Source organism: Talpa europaea, assembly GCF_964194135.1.
Source record: "Talpa europaea genome assembly, chromosome: 12".
NCBI classification, from domain to species: Eukaryota; Metazoa; Chordata; class Mammalia; order Eulipotyphla; family Talpidae; genus Talpa; species Talpa europaea.
This window is the reverse complement of record NC_140079.1, coordinates 1,375,840-1,390,431: the sequence shown is the minus strand read 5'-3', so window position 1 is coordinate 1,390,431 and position 14,592 is coordinate 1,375,840. Positions and strand designations below refer to the sequence as shown.

The 14,592-nt window shown below is 57.9% G+C and overlaps 1 protein-coding gene across 1 annotated transcript; it reads left to right on the top strand.

The window, feature by feature from the left end:
• Positions 1–2,384: 2,384 nt before the first annotated feature.
• On the top strand, positions 2,385–12,889 carry CCDC82 (coiled-coil domain containing 82; the record flags this gene model as incomplete). The annotated part of the gene is made up of 7 exons (XM_084248521.1): positions 2,385–3,200; positions 3,667–3,910; positions 9,001–9,093; positions 9,861–9,985; positions 10,838–11,008; positions 11,797–11,982; positions 12,824–12,889. The coding sequence occupies 7 exons, from the start codon at positions 2,385–2,387 to the stop codon at positions 12,887–12,889; spliced, it is 1,701 nt and encodes a 566-aa protein (XP_084104647.1).
• Positions 12,890–14,592: the final 1,703 nt, after the last annotated feature.

Genomic DNA, 14,592 nt, shown 5'->3' with positions numbered 1-14,592 from the left:
CCTCCCCCCAAAAAAACCTTGAAGAGTAATATAGAGATTTTCTACAAAAGCTAATTTTGACCACACGTTATTTTCATCTTGACTGATTTTAACCCAAAGCGCCCGTAAAGCAATCCAAGTGTAATTTTGTACAATAGAGTATTTGGTCTTTTGACTGGGATTTATTTGATTGCTACTACAATCATGTAATACACTCTGACTCCCAGTGTGTGATCTTAAGTACCAGTGTTGTTGTGATTTTCTATAAGGTGCTGACCCTTGCAGAAGCAGTCACATTCCAGAGAAACAGATCAGAATTAGTACAATTAAATGAGGGGGTCTGTCCTTTCTGCTTAAAAAAAGTTATCCTCTTGGGATGCTATCAGTTTGGTTTAAATAATTCTGTCATTGCGCAGGGGAAAAAAAATGGGATTCTGCTTTCAAAATTACCTTCAGAATTTTCACATTTAAAAACATCTTTCGGGCCTCCCCGGTGGTGCAGCGGTTGAACACTGGGTTGCGAAGCTGCCTGCAGCCTCTGCAGCGCCGGTTCGATCCCCGGCTGCTCCCCGGCCATCGGAGGAGGGTCCCACATGGCGCGCAGACCTCTCCTGCCGCCCGCTGCTCCCCTCAGCAGTGTCCTTCGGTCCTTCTGCCTGCTCTGCTCCCCGCTCTGGCTCTGGTGAATTCTCTCACCCTCCCGTGCTCTGGCTGTACCCAGTGCTGGTATAAATAAATGAATGAATGAAAAATAAATAAATCTTTAAAAAAAAAAAAAAAACATCTTTCATGATAGTTAATCTTCATCTTTTGGAACAGGGTTCCCTTTCTGCAAACTACCAGCAGTCCTTACCACTGAGATAAGTTAATGAAGTGGGTATTTGGATCACTCTTAGGCATAAACAAGTGCAGTGTGAGTATTTTCACATGCTAATAGTTGTTGATACTGTGGTTATAGAAAATCCAGTAATAACCCAGGGGTGGCGATACTGTAATCAGCCTCCGATGTGGTTTTCTTGCAGTGAGCGAGCCGGCTGTCCGCCGAGCGCAGCTCCTGTATGGTGAGGTCGGTCTCCTTTACACTGTGACCCCGTCCTTGTCCTTAGTAACTCCACGATACTTAGTGTCGCGGGCGACGCTGATTTCCCAGGCTTGTTGCTTGTCTGTTGGCTCCTGGACTGCACTCTGCGAAATGTTAATGGCATTCACTTTTTTTTTTCAATCAGAAACTCGCCGGGTTTGTTTTCCTTCCCAGCGCCAGGCCCTCTGTCTCCCCGTGACAGCTTTTTCCCCACCCGATAACATTACTGAATTGCTAGTAAGTTTTCTGATGGGTTTTATTGTGTCTCTGATGCTGAGCCCTTTGACCTTTTGATGGGCAGATTCTTCCCAGCTGCGCATTGCTTGCGCCTGTCAACTCCTGCTGTAGCACTTTGTTCATAGAAATCGATCATCCTTCACCATATAATTCATGTCATTTCTCTGTTCAGTCTTCCTTTGCTTCCAGAATGAATCATCCTGGCAATCCCACCCGACTCTTCTCTTTTTTTTTTTGCACCTCTGCAGTCACTCTTACTTTCGGCACATACCACGATCTTTCCCAGTGCCAGAGTTCTGCCCCTCTCATTTTTATCTCCTGGAACTGTCTTATTTTTTCTCTTCAGATGTTTCTGAAAAGCCCCTTCAGAAGTCTATCAGAGCATATATCCAGTAATAGCTTCAGGGACCCACTTGCTCTACTGATCCTCCTGCTTCTTTATGCTTTTATCTCAGTGACTTTGCCACTTGCTGGACGCTGAATGATCCTGGCTAGTGTGTGATGTGTGTGTCAGTTCTAGACATGGGTACTAATAATATGCAGAATAGGACCATGATTTCTCAGTGTATCTTTTTTTTTTTTAAAGATTTATTTATTTATTTATACATGCACTGGGTACAGTCAGAAGCGCGGGAGGGCGAGAGGATTCACCAGAGCCAGAGCGGGGAGCAGAGCAGGCAGAAGGACCGAAGGACACTGCTGAGGGGAGCAGCGGGCGGCAGGAGAGGTCTGCGCGCCATGTGGGACCCTCCTCCGGTGGCCGGGGAGCAGCCGGGGATCGAACCGGCTCTGCAGAGGCTGTGGGCAACCTCGCAACCCAGTGCTCAACCGCTGCGCCACCAGAGAGGCCCTCACAGTGTATCTTGTCCAGCACAACATACAGGACAATTCAGAGTAGATGCTCATCTAATTGTGTTGTAGATTTCTATAAATTGCTTAATTATTATTCCACAGCTTCATGCATATGATTTTACAGTGTGACCCATTTTATAACCCAAATATAGTGGGTATTCTGAATGCATTTATTTTTGTAACCTTGTCATTGTTATACACATGATAACTTTATTTTGTAGAAGCTTAAGTGAAAATGGTCCTTGTCAGAAGATACGAAACAAGGAAAACTTCTCAAGCACAAGAGCGTGAGCAGAAATCGCGCGTGGACTGGAGGCGGACCAAGAGAAGCAGCGTCTCGCAGCTCCTGGACAGTGATGAGGACTGTGGCAGCGCAGAGAGTGTGGACAACGGGGAGAGTGTGGACAGCGCGGAGAGTGTGGACAGTGCGGAGAGTGTGGACAGCGCAGAGAGTGTGGACAGCGCGGAGAATGTGGACAGCAAGGCTCCTCCCGAGGCGCTGGAGCATGACCCGGGGCTGGACCGTGGGCACTCAGAAGAGAGGGTGCTTGAACTGACCACAGCTGAGAGCGAGGGACACGGCGGAGAGCCCAGCCCAGGTCACCACGCTGGCCCCCCACAGCAGGACGAGCCCCGACAGGAAGGCGCCACCTCCCCAGGCCGCTCGGGTCCCGAGGCCGAGGCACGGGATCCCCACGAGCGCACAGGGCCGGCCCCGGAGGAGGACCAGGACCAGGACCTGGACGAAGAGCCTGTCAGGCGGGGCAGGAGGCGGCGGGTGTCCTCGATGATGTCTGACAGCGAGGACAGCGAGGGTAGCGACATCCTGGTGAGGAAGGCGGGGGCGAAGCGGCCCCGCAGGGTGCTGGAGGAGGAGGGCCCCGCGCAGGAGCCCGGGCGGAGCACCCCGGAGCGGAGCACCCCGGAGCAGAGCCCCCCAGACCAGAGCACCCCCGGGCGGGCAGCAGCTGCGCGCAGGCTCGAGCAGCGGCGGAGGCTGGAGGCGCTGGCCCGGCGGAGGGCGTCACGGGCGCGTGGTGGGCAGCACCAGGTGCGTGGTCCGCGCTGCGGGTTCGGGTCCTGCCTGTGCGCTGTCCTCCCTCACAGCGCTTCATTGTTGTGAAAAAGCGCGAGTTTGTTCCGCTCCTCGGCAGCCCTCGGGGTGATTTCTCAGCCGCGTGTCCTTGGCCGAGCGCGCACGGTGGTCCCGGCGCAGCCCGTCGAGGTTCCCGCCCCGGGTTGGAAGGGCCACTTCTGGGGCGGTCCTGCTTCCAACTTAAAGCCTCAAAGTCCGTTTTAAGCTTTTTACAGCACGTGCCAAGATGTGTTATTTTCTTCCTAATTTCCAAAGTTTACCCTTTAACATGACAAGATTCTTTCTTTAACCTTGAACTAGGAAATGAATTTCTCTGGGTTGGTTGGGTTTTTTTTTTTTGGGTTTTGGATTTAATCTTAATTTCACAGCCATGCTGACCATCGTAAAGAAAGTCTCCTGAAGGCTGTTTTCCTTTACCCAGGACTCTGGCGAGGAATCCTGCCCGAGCAGCGGTGGTGACGGCAGCGTTGACGGGGACGATGAGGAGGAGCAGGAGCAGGAGCAGGAGCAGGAGCAGGACACCTCTGAGGGCGGTGACGACGGAGATGATTACATCCTCGATGACTTCGTGGTGCAGGATCAGGAGGGCGATGAGCAGAGTGAGGGCCCACGGGGAGAAGCGCTGCGCACGTCACAGCTGGAATTAGTGAAACGGAATTCTCTTTGTAAGTTGAGTGTGGAGAAAAGTCCCCGTGGGTGGCCGCACATCCCACATGGAGTCAGTCTCCAGCTGTTCTCGGGGCGCGCAGGGGCTCGGCCTCGCGGCCGGGGGTGACGTCTGTCTGGTGTTAGTTTGCTTGTTGCAGTGGTTTTGGGAACCATTTACCCCTCAGATTGTGTCTGTCAACATTTGCCATAATAGAAACACAAAACTGAGACATTTGTAGGGGCAGGAATGGCGCGGAGCAGGTTTTCTGATCCAGCAGGCCTGGTAAAGGAGGAGAGAGTCCCGGAGCCCTCAGCGGCTTTTTGGGCTTTTATTGGGATGACCAGGTACACGGCAGGCAGGGGTGCTGGGGGGCTGGCAGGCCTCCCAGCCCCCAGCAGGTCTTCACTCTATCTGGGCTCGCCGGTGTTTTCTTATGGCCTTTTCTGCTTCTCTTGTGGTTCTGCTCCATTCTGCTTCTGCTTCTCTGCTGCTGCTGGCGTCCCCGTGACGCCGCCCTTAAAAGCCCAGTCTCAGCCCAGGTGAATCCCATCCACCTAGGCCCACACCCTGCTCCAGGTGCCGCCATCAGGCCTGCGTTCAGGACCGCAGGGATCCATCCTCTCTCCTGATGGCAGGAGGGCAGAAAAGCCTGACGCTTTTACCTTATCCTACACATTTAAAATACATTTTAAATGACATTAATAAACTAATTACACATTAATATAAATTACATTTGTACAAAAGTATATTTTCTCCCACATGAGAAGACTTTGCTTTCCATTTTGCCAGATGTGTTCGTCTAGCTTAAGAGACGGCAGCTGGTGCAGACTGCTCCCACAGTCAGCCTGTTGTGAGGTTTGCTTGGGGTCGAGGGCAACACCTCCCGCTCACAGGCAGGGCTGGAAAGGGAGGAGTATCTTAAAGGCGTCTTCAGGACATTTGTGGATGTTCCCAGAATCCCACAGGTGATAGTTGCCTGAGGTGTAGCCGCGGGGTGAGATCTGGGGCCCCTGACCCACCTTCCTGGGGGCGCTCACACCACAGCCCGGCTCTGGCTGCCCTTTGAAGGGGCGTCTGCTCGTCCTGGTCATGCGGCGGCGCTGGGCTGCTGGTGGCCGCCGGTTCACGGCGTTGCCCACCTCCCCAGGGGCTGGCATTTCATCACACAGTGTTTTGAACGCCAAGTGTTAATATCGACGCGGGTCTCACCAGAAAGTTCCTTCTGAGATCTGGAAGCCGTCCAGCTCACAGGAGCACATCCCAAATCCTCATCTCTACTTACAAATCCCTTACGTTTTGGCAGCAAATACGGCCACTTGGAGTGACATGTTTCCTTTGTTCTTCTTCGAAAAGTACTTGGCGCTTGCCTCAGTCAGTCTGTGGTCCCTCCTGTCCAGTGGAGCGGTGTTTCGTGTCAGGGAGGCCTGCCCAGCCCCTCGCCAGGCCGAGGGGTCACACTGTGTGGAGCGCAAGTGCCCGGTGCGTCCACCCCAGCTCACCCACGGCCGGCCGTCGTCAGGCAGGTGACCACCTGCTACTAGTGCACGGCCCCCAGTGAAAGTGGCCTTTTGGAGGAACGTGGGGTCGTGGCGGCCACAGGGGTCAGCAGCTGGTGCTGCCACTGCCTTCGCCTGGGCCAGCGGCCTCCCCGTGGTCACTGTTGCGCCACCGTGAAGGAGCAGCACAGGGAAGGCCACAGACAGTCACCCGCGTGCCCCAGCCTTGCCTCGTGGGCCCCAGCCACGCCAGGGACTGGCGTGGGCTGCAGAGCACACCCCGCGAACCTCTGGTTTTATTTTCAGGTGTTTTGCAGCATGTTGGGTGAAATCTGGCAGAGATTGAAGCGGTTGTAGCTCCTGAGGATCCTGCGGGACCCTGGGTGCATGGGGCCTCCCCCGGGTCACTGAGCTTGCCGGCCATGGGGCGCTGGGGTGTGCTCCCTGGAGGATGCGTCCCTCAGGTGTGCTCCGCGAGTGCAGCCTTCCTGCTGCTGCCGCTGGCTTAGGGCGCCGCGCCCGAGGTCGGATTCAGAGCCAGCCTGGCCTCCCTCCGAGGGCGCCTCCTTGTGCCAGCCCGCGGCCACTCACCCTGGGGCGCGGTGGACGTGGCCTCTGTCTCCTCCACGCCCGCCTGCAGGTGCGCACCTCATCGCCCCTGGGGGCTGCGGGCACCCCCTGGTGGGCAGGTGAGAGCCCAACCGCGCAGGTGTCTGTGGCTCCTCTGCTCGCTCAGCTCGGCCTGGGGGTGGTGGTGGGGGGGCGTGGCTTGCGAGCACCGCGTCAGGGCCTTGGAATTTCTGTCCAGGGAAGCCGCTCTCCCTAGGGTCAGGGGCGGCCTCCCTCGCTCCAGCTCGCTGCCCCGCGCTGGGCTCTCCGGGGAGGCTGTCCCTCCCCAGCGTCCAGGGCGGGCTCTCCCTCACCTCCCCCTTTGAATTGGCCTCTTTCCCCCTCGCCATGTCAACGTCCAGGTGTCCGAAGGTCCCCGAACTGCCTTTGTCTTCCTGTGCCCCGGGCGGTCGGTCTCTTCCCCGTAACTTCAGCTCAAGAAAGCCAAGCGCGCATCCCGCTCTCGGGAGGCCACCTCTGTGGTGGGTCAGCTGGGCTTCCCTCGGTGTGCCCAGAGCCTGCCGGGGTGGCATGGCCCAGCTGGCGCTGGATGGATGGGTGAGGGGTGCAGCCACGCGTGTGGGCCCACGGCTGCGGCCTTGAGAGTTCAGGGCCGAGAGCTGTCCGGAGCGGCCAGACCTCTCAAAACATCAGCTGCAAAGTGGGGAGAGTCCCACAGTTTAGAGTGATAATTTGTGAGTTGGTGGATGTTGTGTTTGTGCCATTTATGAATAGAACAGAATTAACTATGTTGTTTTCAATTTGCCAAGAAATCATGTTCTAAAAATTGCTCTAAGTTAATTCTTACATTGAAGCATCAAAGCCTGTCTTCTCGGTAAAGCTATAAGCTGTTTGTAGACGGAGCTAGGATAGTCCCAGCCTCCTTCTGCCCTGAAAGTATGAAAACGCTGACAAACACTCACTCAGCGTAGGATTCAAATTTAGGAGAAACATTTCCCAGCTCCCAAGTTCAGTTGACGCCATCCGTGACCCACCCAGTGTTACCTTTTGGAAGAGAACAGTTCTGCCGCTGGGAAGACACTGGGTCACGCCTCACTCCCTGCCACCTGGCCCTCAGAGAGCTGAGTTTCCTCAGTTTCCAGCCAAGTTTAAAACACCATGTTCTGGAGAATAGTGGGGTCAATGAGGCTGCTGTGCACGGAGCCCTCTGCGCCCCGGGCCCGGGCTGCCTCGGAGGGCTGTGGGGTCCAGTCAGGCCCCGATCCTGCCCTGGCCGTGGCCCTCGCTGGCTGTGTGACCTGAGAGCGCATGGCCCCTGTATCTCTGAAAGCAAACAGGTAACGCTGGGGCTTCGCAGGCTCGTTGCGAGAAAGATAAACCCTGCACAGAGGTCTTGGCACGGTGCCTGGCCTGTGCCTGCGCAGCGTTTTGCCTTTAATCTGAGATACCAGACGCAAACTCCTCCACCCCCGACCCACCCGCGCAGGCCTGCTGGGATCGAGGCGCCTTCTGCCCCCTGAGAGAGCTCCCGAGGCAGGGCCGTCGGCCAGGGGGCTTTGGTTCAGAGAAATCTCTCCGGATGAGTCTCATCTCTGTCCTCTGCTTTTCTTCCTAATCCTGAAGAAACACCATTGGGGTCTTGGAAAGAGACCAGCAGGTCCCAAAACTGCAGCAGGCGGGCGACGTCCGGCATCAGTGTACACAAGAAAGACGAAGCCCGTGCGGCAGAGAAAAGGCCCTCACTGTTTCCATGTATTTGATAAACTTGGGTGCCCAAGGGGTCCATTTGTGTTTTTCCTCTCAGTATGTGCTATTTCCAGGGCATTTTCCACATCATACACTTGGAAAGTGCTAGCATTTCAGTGCGTCTTCACACACATTCCGTTACGTGCCAGCACTGCACTGCCGCGTCCAGAGGCTGACGACGGTCTAGACAGAGTTGAAGTCTGTTATTTCATTTTCCACTCGTGTTCTGGTGACTGAAAAAATATGTTCGTGAGTGGCCCCGGGAGTTCTTCTGCAACTCGCGGTGATCTCGGGCCCCTGAAGTCTCAGAGCCGTGGCGCCGATCACGTGCCGTGGCCGCCCAGCTTTACACCTGCTGTCACTGGTCCCTGCGGCACGTGGTGAGGTGTTTTCTTAGACGAGAGTGGAGCCTAAAAAGGTCCCCTGACGTCTGAAGGGAGCCCCATGACCCTCCTTGTATCTAAGGTGTGAGTAAAAAGGCTTCTCCGTGTTCAATACCGTCTTTTTTATTTTAACTGAAGCAAGGTACAAGCCCGCTCGGCACTGATGACGGGGCTCGCCTTGCTTCCCCCCGCGCCAGGGTCCCCTGCGCTCCGGAATACGCGACCGCCTTTGCCCGCGCGGGTGCCGGGCAGGCCGGGCGGGCATGTGCGGGGAGAACACCCCCGCGGCCGTCATCCGTCTTGAGCCAAGGGCAGCGGGTCGCGGGGACTCGGCCGACCGTTGCCCGGCCCGTCTCGGCGGGCGGCTGCGCGGACCGGGCCGGGCTCGTGGGCCCGCAGCCGCGGGTGTGGCTGGGAGAGAAGATGACAGGCTCACGGAAAGCCTCCATCTGGGGGAGCAGGCGGGAACTGGCGGTTGTGTAGCCGCCGGGGCTCTGGCGAGGGCAGCCGTGTCTCCGTGCTTTCCTGCAACGGGCTCCGCGAGGAGCCGAGGCCGGCGTCCCTGCGCCCCGGCCGGTCTGCCTCTCGCCGTCTCGCGCCCGCGCCCGCGCCCAGCGCCGGGTTGATGGTCGGGCTGGGTGCGCGGGAGCACGTGGATTTCGTGTCTCTTGGTATTTGACGAACAGTTCTTCTCTTCATAATTTTGCAAAGTGAAGATTATTTGAAATAATGGAAACGTTGGGTTAGAAACTTGCTCATCTGGAAAGCGGAGCCAGGCCGCTCTGGAAGCAGGCGCCGAAGCCCTCGCTCCGGCCAGCAGCGTCGACCCCGCCCGGGAGACAGGCAGCTGCGGTGGGCGGGAAATGGTGTTGTCTGCTACGTCCTAATGTTTATCTTTAAACTAATTTCAGATTCTTTTAGTGACCACTACACTCACTTCGAAAGGGTTGTGAAGGCGCTCCTCATCAACGCTTTAGACAAGTCTTTTCTGGCCAGTTTGTACGGTAAGTCGCCGACGTGAACGGGACGTTGCGTGTTTATTCCCCGGTGTTTAAACTACGTCACTTTTACACACACACACATGCTTATGCAAAACATGTCACACATACAAGACAGCAAGGTGCTGTGTGCACCTGTTGACCGCTGTCACCATGGAAGGCCTCTCGCTCTGCAGAGACCCCAGGGCACATGGTCAGTGAGACGCGGGGGGCCTCAGCCAGCGTAGACAGGTGGGAAAGTGGACGTTTCATGAGTTCAGCGAGCAAGTAGACGCTTGTGCGGCCCTTTCCTAACACAGAATATTATTTTACTCTCTTATTTTTTTTTAAACTTTTTTTTTTTTTAAGATTTATTTATACAAGCACTGGGTACAGTCAGAAGCGCGGGAGGGCGAGAGAATTCACCAGAGCCAGAGCAGGGAGCAGAGCAGAGCAGGCAGAAGGACCGAAGGACACTGCTGGGGGGGACAGCGGGCGGCCGGAGAGGTCTGTGCGCCACGTGGGACCCTCGCCGGCGGCTGGGGATCGAACCGGCGCCGCAGAGGCTGCGGGCAGCTTCTCAACCCAGCACTCAACCACTGCGCCAACGGGGAGGCCCTACTCTTTTATTTTTTAATTTAAATTTTATTTTACTTTTTTTTTGTTTAATTTAAAGTGCTTCTGACCAACCAACCAAACATCTTGTTAAAACCACGAGAGGAAATCCTCAGGTGCACAATTCTTTGAAAATTTTAGAGCAAAGTGATTGTTTTTGTTGTTGTTTCCCTGAACAGATGGCAGCCGGCAAAAGTCCTATGCCCAGGATATGTTGACGTCCCTTGATTATTTGGATAACCGCTTCGTTCGGCCCCGTCTAGACAGCCTGGTGTCCAGGAGTCGCTGGAAGGAGCAGTACAAGGTTCGCGCTTCAGCTCGAGTCTCTGCCGGGCGGCGCGGGAGGGACAGGCCTTCAGGGTCTGGACAAGCTGCGGGATCTAGATCTAACTCGCTGGCGTTCATCTGCGTGAAGTAATTCGCTCTTCTTGCCCACCTCTTCCAAAGACAGTGTAGTTGCGCTCACCCCTCTGGTGACAGCTGCCCAGTAATTAAGCACCTGGAATGATGAGTAACTGGGACGCCTGTCGGACTCGGCCGGCTGTCCAGGTGAGGGGCTCGTGTGCCAGAATAAGGGTGTGAGAAACAGTGGGCTCAGTGAACGTGTCCCCCCCCCCCAGGGCCTCACAAGGCGCGTCACCGCGTGGGTGAACACTGTGGCCCTGCAGAGAGGGGTGTGGGATGTAAACATTTCCAAATGTGTGTCTTCCTGTGAGGTTCCTTTTATGAAGCAGCTGTCATCGCCTCCGAGGGCACTTGGTCTCCAGAAAACACGATCTGGCCGCGTCTGGTGTCCGTCTCACCTTGCGATTTTGTGACCCTACTCATTCCATTGGCGAAGGCAATTTTTTGGTTTGTGAGATTTATCCGATTCCACATTATCCTCCAGGTGTCTGCTCTGTGATTCCTGATACCAGGAGTTGCGCTGCGTGAATTTCAGGGGTTGTCATTTCTCCCTGCTCCTGACACTGTGTCCTGATGACCAGCAAAGGGGAGAAACGGCGAAAGGACCGAAGTGCGGGCCCCGCAGTCCCTCCCGCCGGCCGCCCGCTGGTCCCCGGCGTGTCCTGTTACTGGGGTTCCCGTTACTGCGTCTCTTTCCTGGGGTTCTCTGCATGTGCCCCGCGCGGCTCACCCGGCGTCTGCTCGTCCCCAGGAGCGCGTGGAGAGCTACTCGGCCGTCAGCGTCCGCCCGCGGGGCTCGGAGCAGCGCTACTGCCAGGCGTGCGGGCTGCACCGCTGCTGCCGGTACTCGGTGCGCCTGTCGGGGCAGCTGTACAACGCCAGGACCATGGAGGCCGACGACTTCATGTCGCGGGACACGCAGGTGCGCCCCTCGCCGTCCCCCGCGCTGGGGAGGGTCAGCACGTGCGCCCACGGAGAGCCTGAGTCGTGTCCACTAGGAGAGAAAGCGCTGGGAAGAGGAGAAGAACAGGAGGCGGCGGGTGCCCCGCCGGGCTCTGGGTCCCCGCAGGGCACACCTGACCACCTGGCCGAGTCCGTTTTCCCGGGCGTGGGGCGTCTGCTGGCCCAGGCGGGGAGGGGCAGGCGGAGCCGACAGGGAGACACAGCACAGCCTCCTGAGGCACAGCCTCCTGCGGCACAGCCTCCTGAAGGCGCAGCCTCCTAAAGGCACAGCCTCCTGTGGGCGCAGCCTCCTGATGGCACAGCCTCCTGAAGGCGCAGCCTCCTGAAGGCACAGCCTCCTGCGGGCACAGCCTCCTGTGGGCGCAGCCTCCTGATGGCACAGCCTCCTGATGGCACAGCCTCCTGAAGGCGCAGCCTCCTGCGGCACAGTCTCCTAAAAGCGCAGCCTCCTGCGGGCACAGCCTTCTGAGGCTGGCGCAGGAGCACAGAGGTAGTGCGGGCTCGGGCCACGTTGCCCGGCCAAGGCACACTGAGGGGGGGCGCGGGGGTGTTTGGTTTCCCCGCGCGCGTATCCAATCCGGTTCACGCTGTGCGGCGGTCAGCTACCTGTGCCGGGCACGCCTACACAGTAGCAGTGTAAGTACCTTAAAGTGCGTGTCGCCAAGTGCCGCCGGCCGCGGAGGCGAGAGGACCCTGGAGTCCGTGCCGCCGCCCACGCGCTCGCCCCCGGGGTCCCTCTCCGCACAGGTGTTCATGGTTGGCAGCGTCTGCGCCGAGCGCACCGAGGTTTACCACAAGCTCAGACACTTCAAGTTCAAGCTGTACCAGGAATGCTGCGCCATCGCGAGGTCGGAGGGAGGCGAAGACGAAGAGGTGAAAGAAACCGTGGAGAGAATCTTCACGCGGTCCCGGGACAGCGGCTGGATCAGACAGGTGAGGCGGGCGCCCGGCCGAGCGCGCAGGTGCTGTCCAGGCGGGCCCCCCACTGTTCTCCCTGACCCTGCGCGTCTGCCCCCAGGTCCTGGCGCTCCGAGGGGAGGGCGCCCTCACAGCCGCCCCAGTCCTGTCCCCCACCGCGGCCTCAGGCCTTTGCTCTTGCAGCGAGCGCCCTCCCAGCGAGCCCCTCAGTGAGCGCAGGTGACCTGGGCGCGGGTGTGGAGCCGCGGAGGGGGCGCTCAGCCAGCCTGGTGAGGACGGCTGAGCCGCTGGAACTGAAGGTCAGGCCCAAGAGGGGTCAGGCCCGAGAGGGGTCAGCCGCGGCACCCACGGTGATTCCCGTATCCTGGGGCCACTGCGCCCGGTGTCGGGATCAGCCGGGCTTGGAGAGGGACTGCCCCAGGGTCTGCTGGCAGGACACTGGCAGCCTCTGAACCCCGGCAGGGTGGGCACCTCCCAGGCACCTGCCCTGCCTCCAGCCACCCCGTGGCCACTGGCCCTGCTCTCCCGGGGCAGGACCATCCCTGGCAGAGTGTGTCACCTGCTGGGGCCTCGGCGCAGTTCTGCGGGTGAGTCACCCAGGTGGTTCTGCTCTGAGTGGGATGACAGAAAAACTGTAATGTCCAACAAGTTGTGAAATAATGATAACGTCCAGTTTGATCTCGGCCCAGTGCTCTGGGGGATTTGGAATTGCCGATGCTGAGTCCCCGCTTTAAGGAGAGGGATTTGCTCACACGCTTACTGTGAAACGCCCGTGACCCAGGGTCTGCGGCTGGAAAGGGCCGGGTCCCCCCTCACTGCTGTTGGGAAGTAACTGGCTTTTCCTTTGCGCACACAGAAGTACGCTGAGCTCGAAGGCCACCTCAACTCTGCGGATTACTTCCAGGACGAGAAGTTTGACTGAATTGCGGCACGTTTCCTTTAGAGCAGATTTCATACGCGTCTTCAACGTGAAGCTCACAGTTCTTGTTTGTCTGTGTCGTGTGACATGTTTATAATGTCACATACGTGTAGCAGGAGTCCTTCCTCGAACACGTCCATCTTCATCCCCACCCAGCGACCTCCTGCTGGCGAATAAAACCTGTCTGCTGTGCACAGAAGCTGCGTTTAATCATCCTGAGTCAGGCGGCGTGTTCTGCAGGCCCCTGCGTGGGCCCGGGGCCCCTTATGCCGGTGGCTGCTGTGTGTGGACCGCCCGCCCCAGTCCCGGGGTTTCACCGAGACGTCACCCCGGCAGGCCCGATGCGCACCAGGGAGCCGTGCCGTCACGTCTGGCGTTTTCTAGAACAGCCGCGGCCGCCGAGCTGCCAGTCCCCAAGGCTCGGGGTGCACCGCGCTTGCTGCTGGACAGCTGTCGTTCTGCCTTTGGCCTTATGGCCGTGGTCGCCATAAAGATGTACTTTATTTTTAACCATAACTTGCCTGTGGCAGTGCTTATGGAAGAATCAGAGGCCTCAGACCAGGTCAGCCACAAGTGCTTCAGAAGCCTATTTTGGTAACTGCGCTGCTTTGCACATCCCAATGTTCCCCTAATAAAGGAAAATCTTTTAAAGCTGACACGTGGCCCCTGTCTGTGCTGTAGCTTTAATTCTTTTTTTTTTAATTTTATTTTTTAAAGATTTATGTATTTATTTATACAAGCAGTGGGGACAGTCAGAAGCGCGGGAGGGTGAGAGGATTCACCAGAGCCAGAGCGGGGAGCAGAGCAGGCAGAAGGACCGAAGGACACTGCTGAGGGGAGCCGCGGGCGGCAGGAGAGGTCTGCGCACTATGGGGGACCCTCGCTGGAGGAGGCTGCGGGCAGCTTCACTGCCCGGCGCTCAACCGCTGCGCCACCAGGGGAGGCCCTGTACCTTTAATTCTTGAAGGTGGTTCTGGGGGAGCCGAGCCCGCGTGGAGGACGACATCCTGCCGCGTGGGCTCCGTGTGCCTGGACCTCTCGGCTGCCCCACACCAAGGCCTCATGCAGTTACCCAGTCTTCTCTGCCACTGACTTCCCGCGGCGCCGGCCGTGGTGCCCAGACGGGGTCCCAACTCCCTCCGAAGGGTGAACGGGGAATCTGTCACACAGTCCTGGTCTTACTCTATTGGACGAGAAATGAAATAACGTTTCACAGACGCCAGCATAGTTGCGAGGTGACGATGAGGCGACTGTCCCAGAGCAGCAAGGCCTCACCCCAGGGGGGGTGGGAACACCACATGGAGAGGGGTCACCAGGGACTCTGGCAGCCTGGAGGCCACTTCTCACAGCGCCACAAAGGCCCTCTGGTCAGGCGGAGAGTGGCGTCCCAGGGAGGGCCTTCTAGATCCACGTGTCTCAGCAGCATGCGCTGAACCGTGCAAACAAAGGCAGCACCGACCCGGCCAGACTTGGCACCTGACCCCGCTCCCAGGTCAGGCCGCTTGTTGGGCAGCGTCTCCCCGAGGAACAGCTCTGCCCGCCGCCCAGGACGAGCTGACGGGCAATTTGGCTGCCACCGAGCGCTGCTTCAGGGTGTGCGGGCCACGGGAGGCTCCCGGTTCACGGCGACGGCCGGGGGAGGGGCTGTTAGGCAGTCAGGGTTGGCGGCGATCGGGCACCAAGGCAGAGCAGACCTGCCCTCTGCC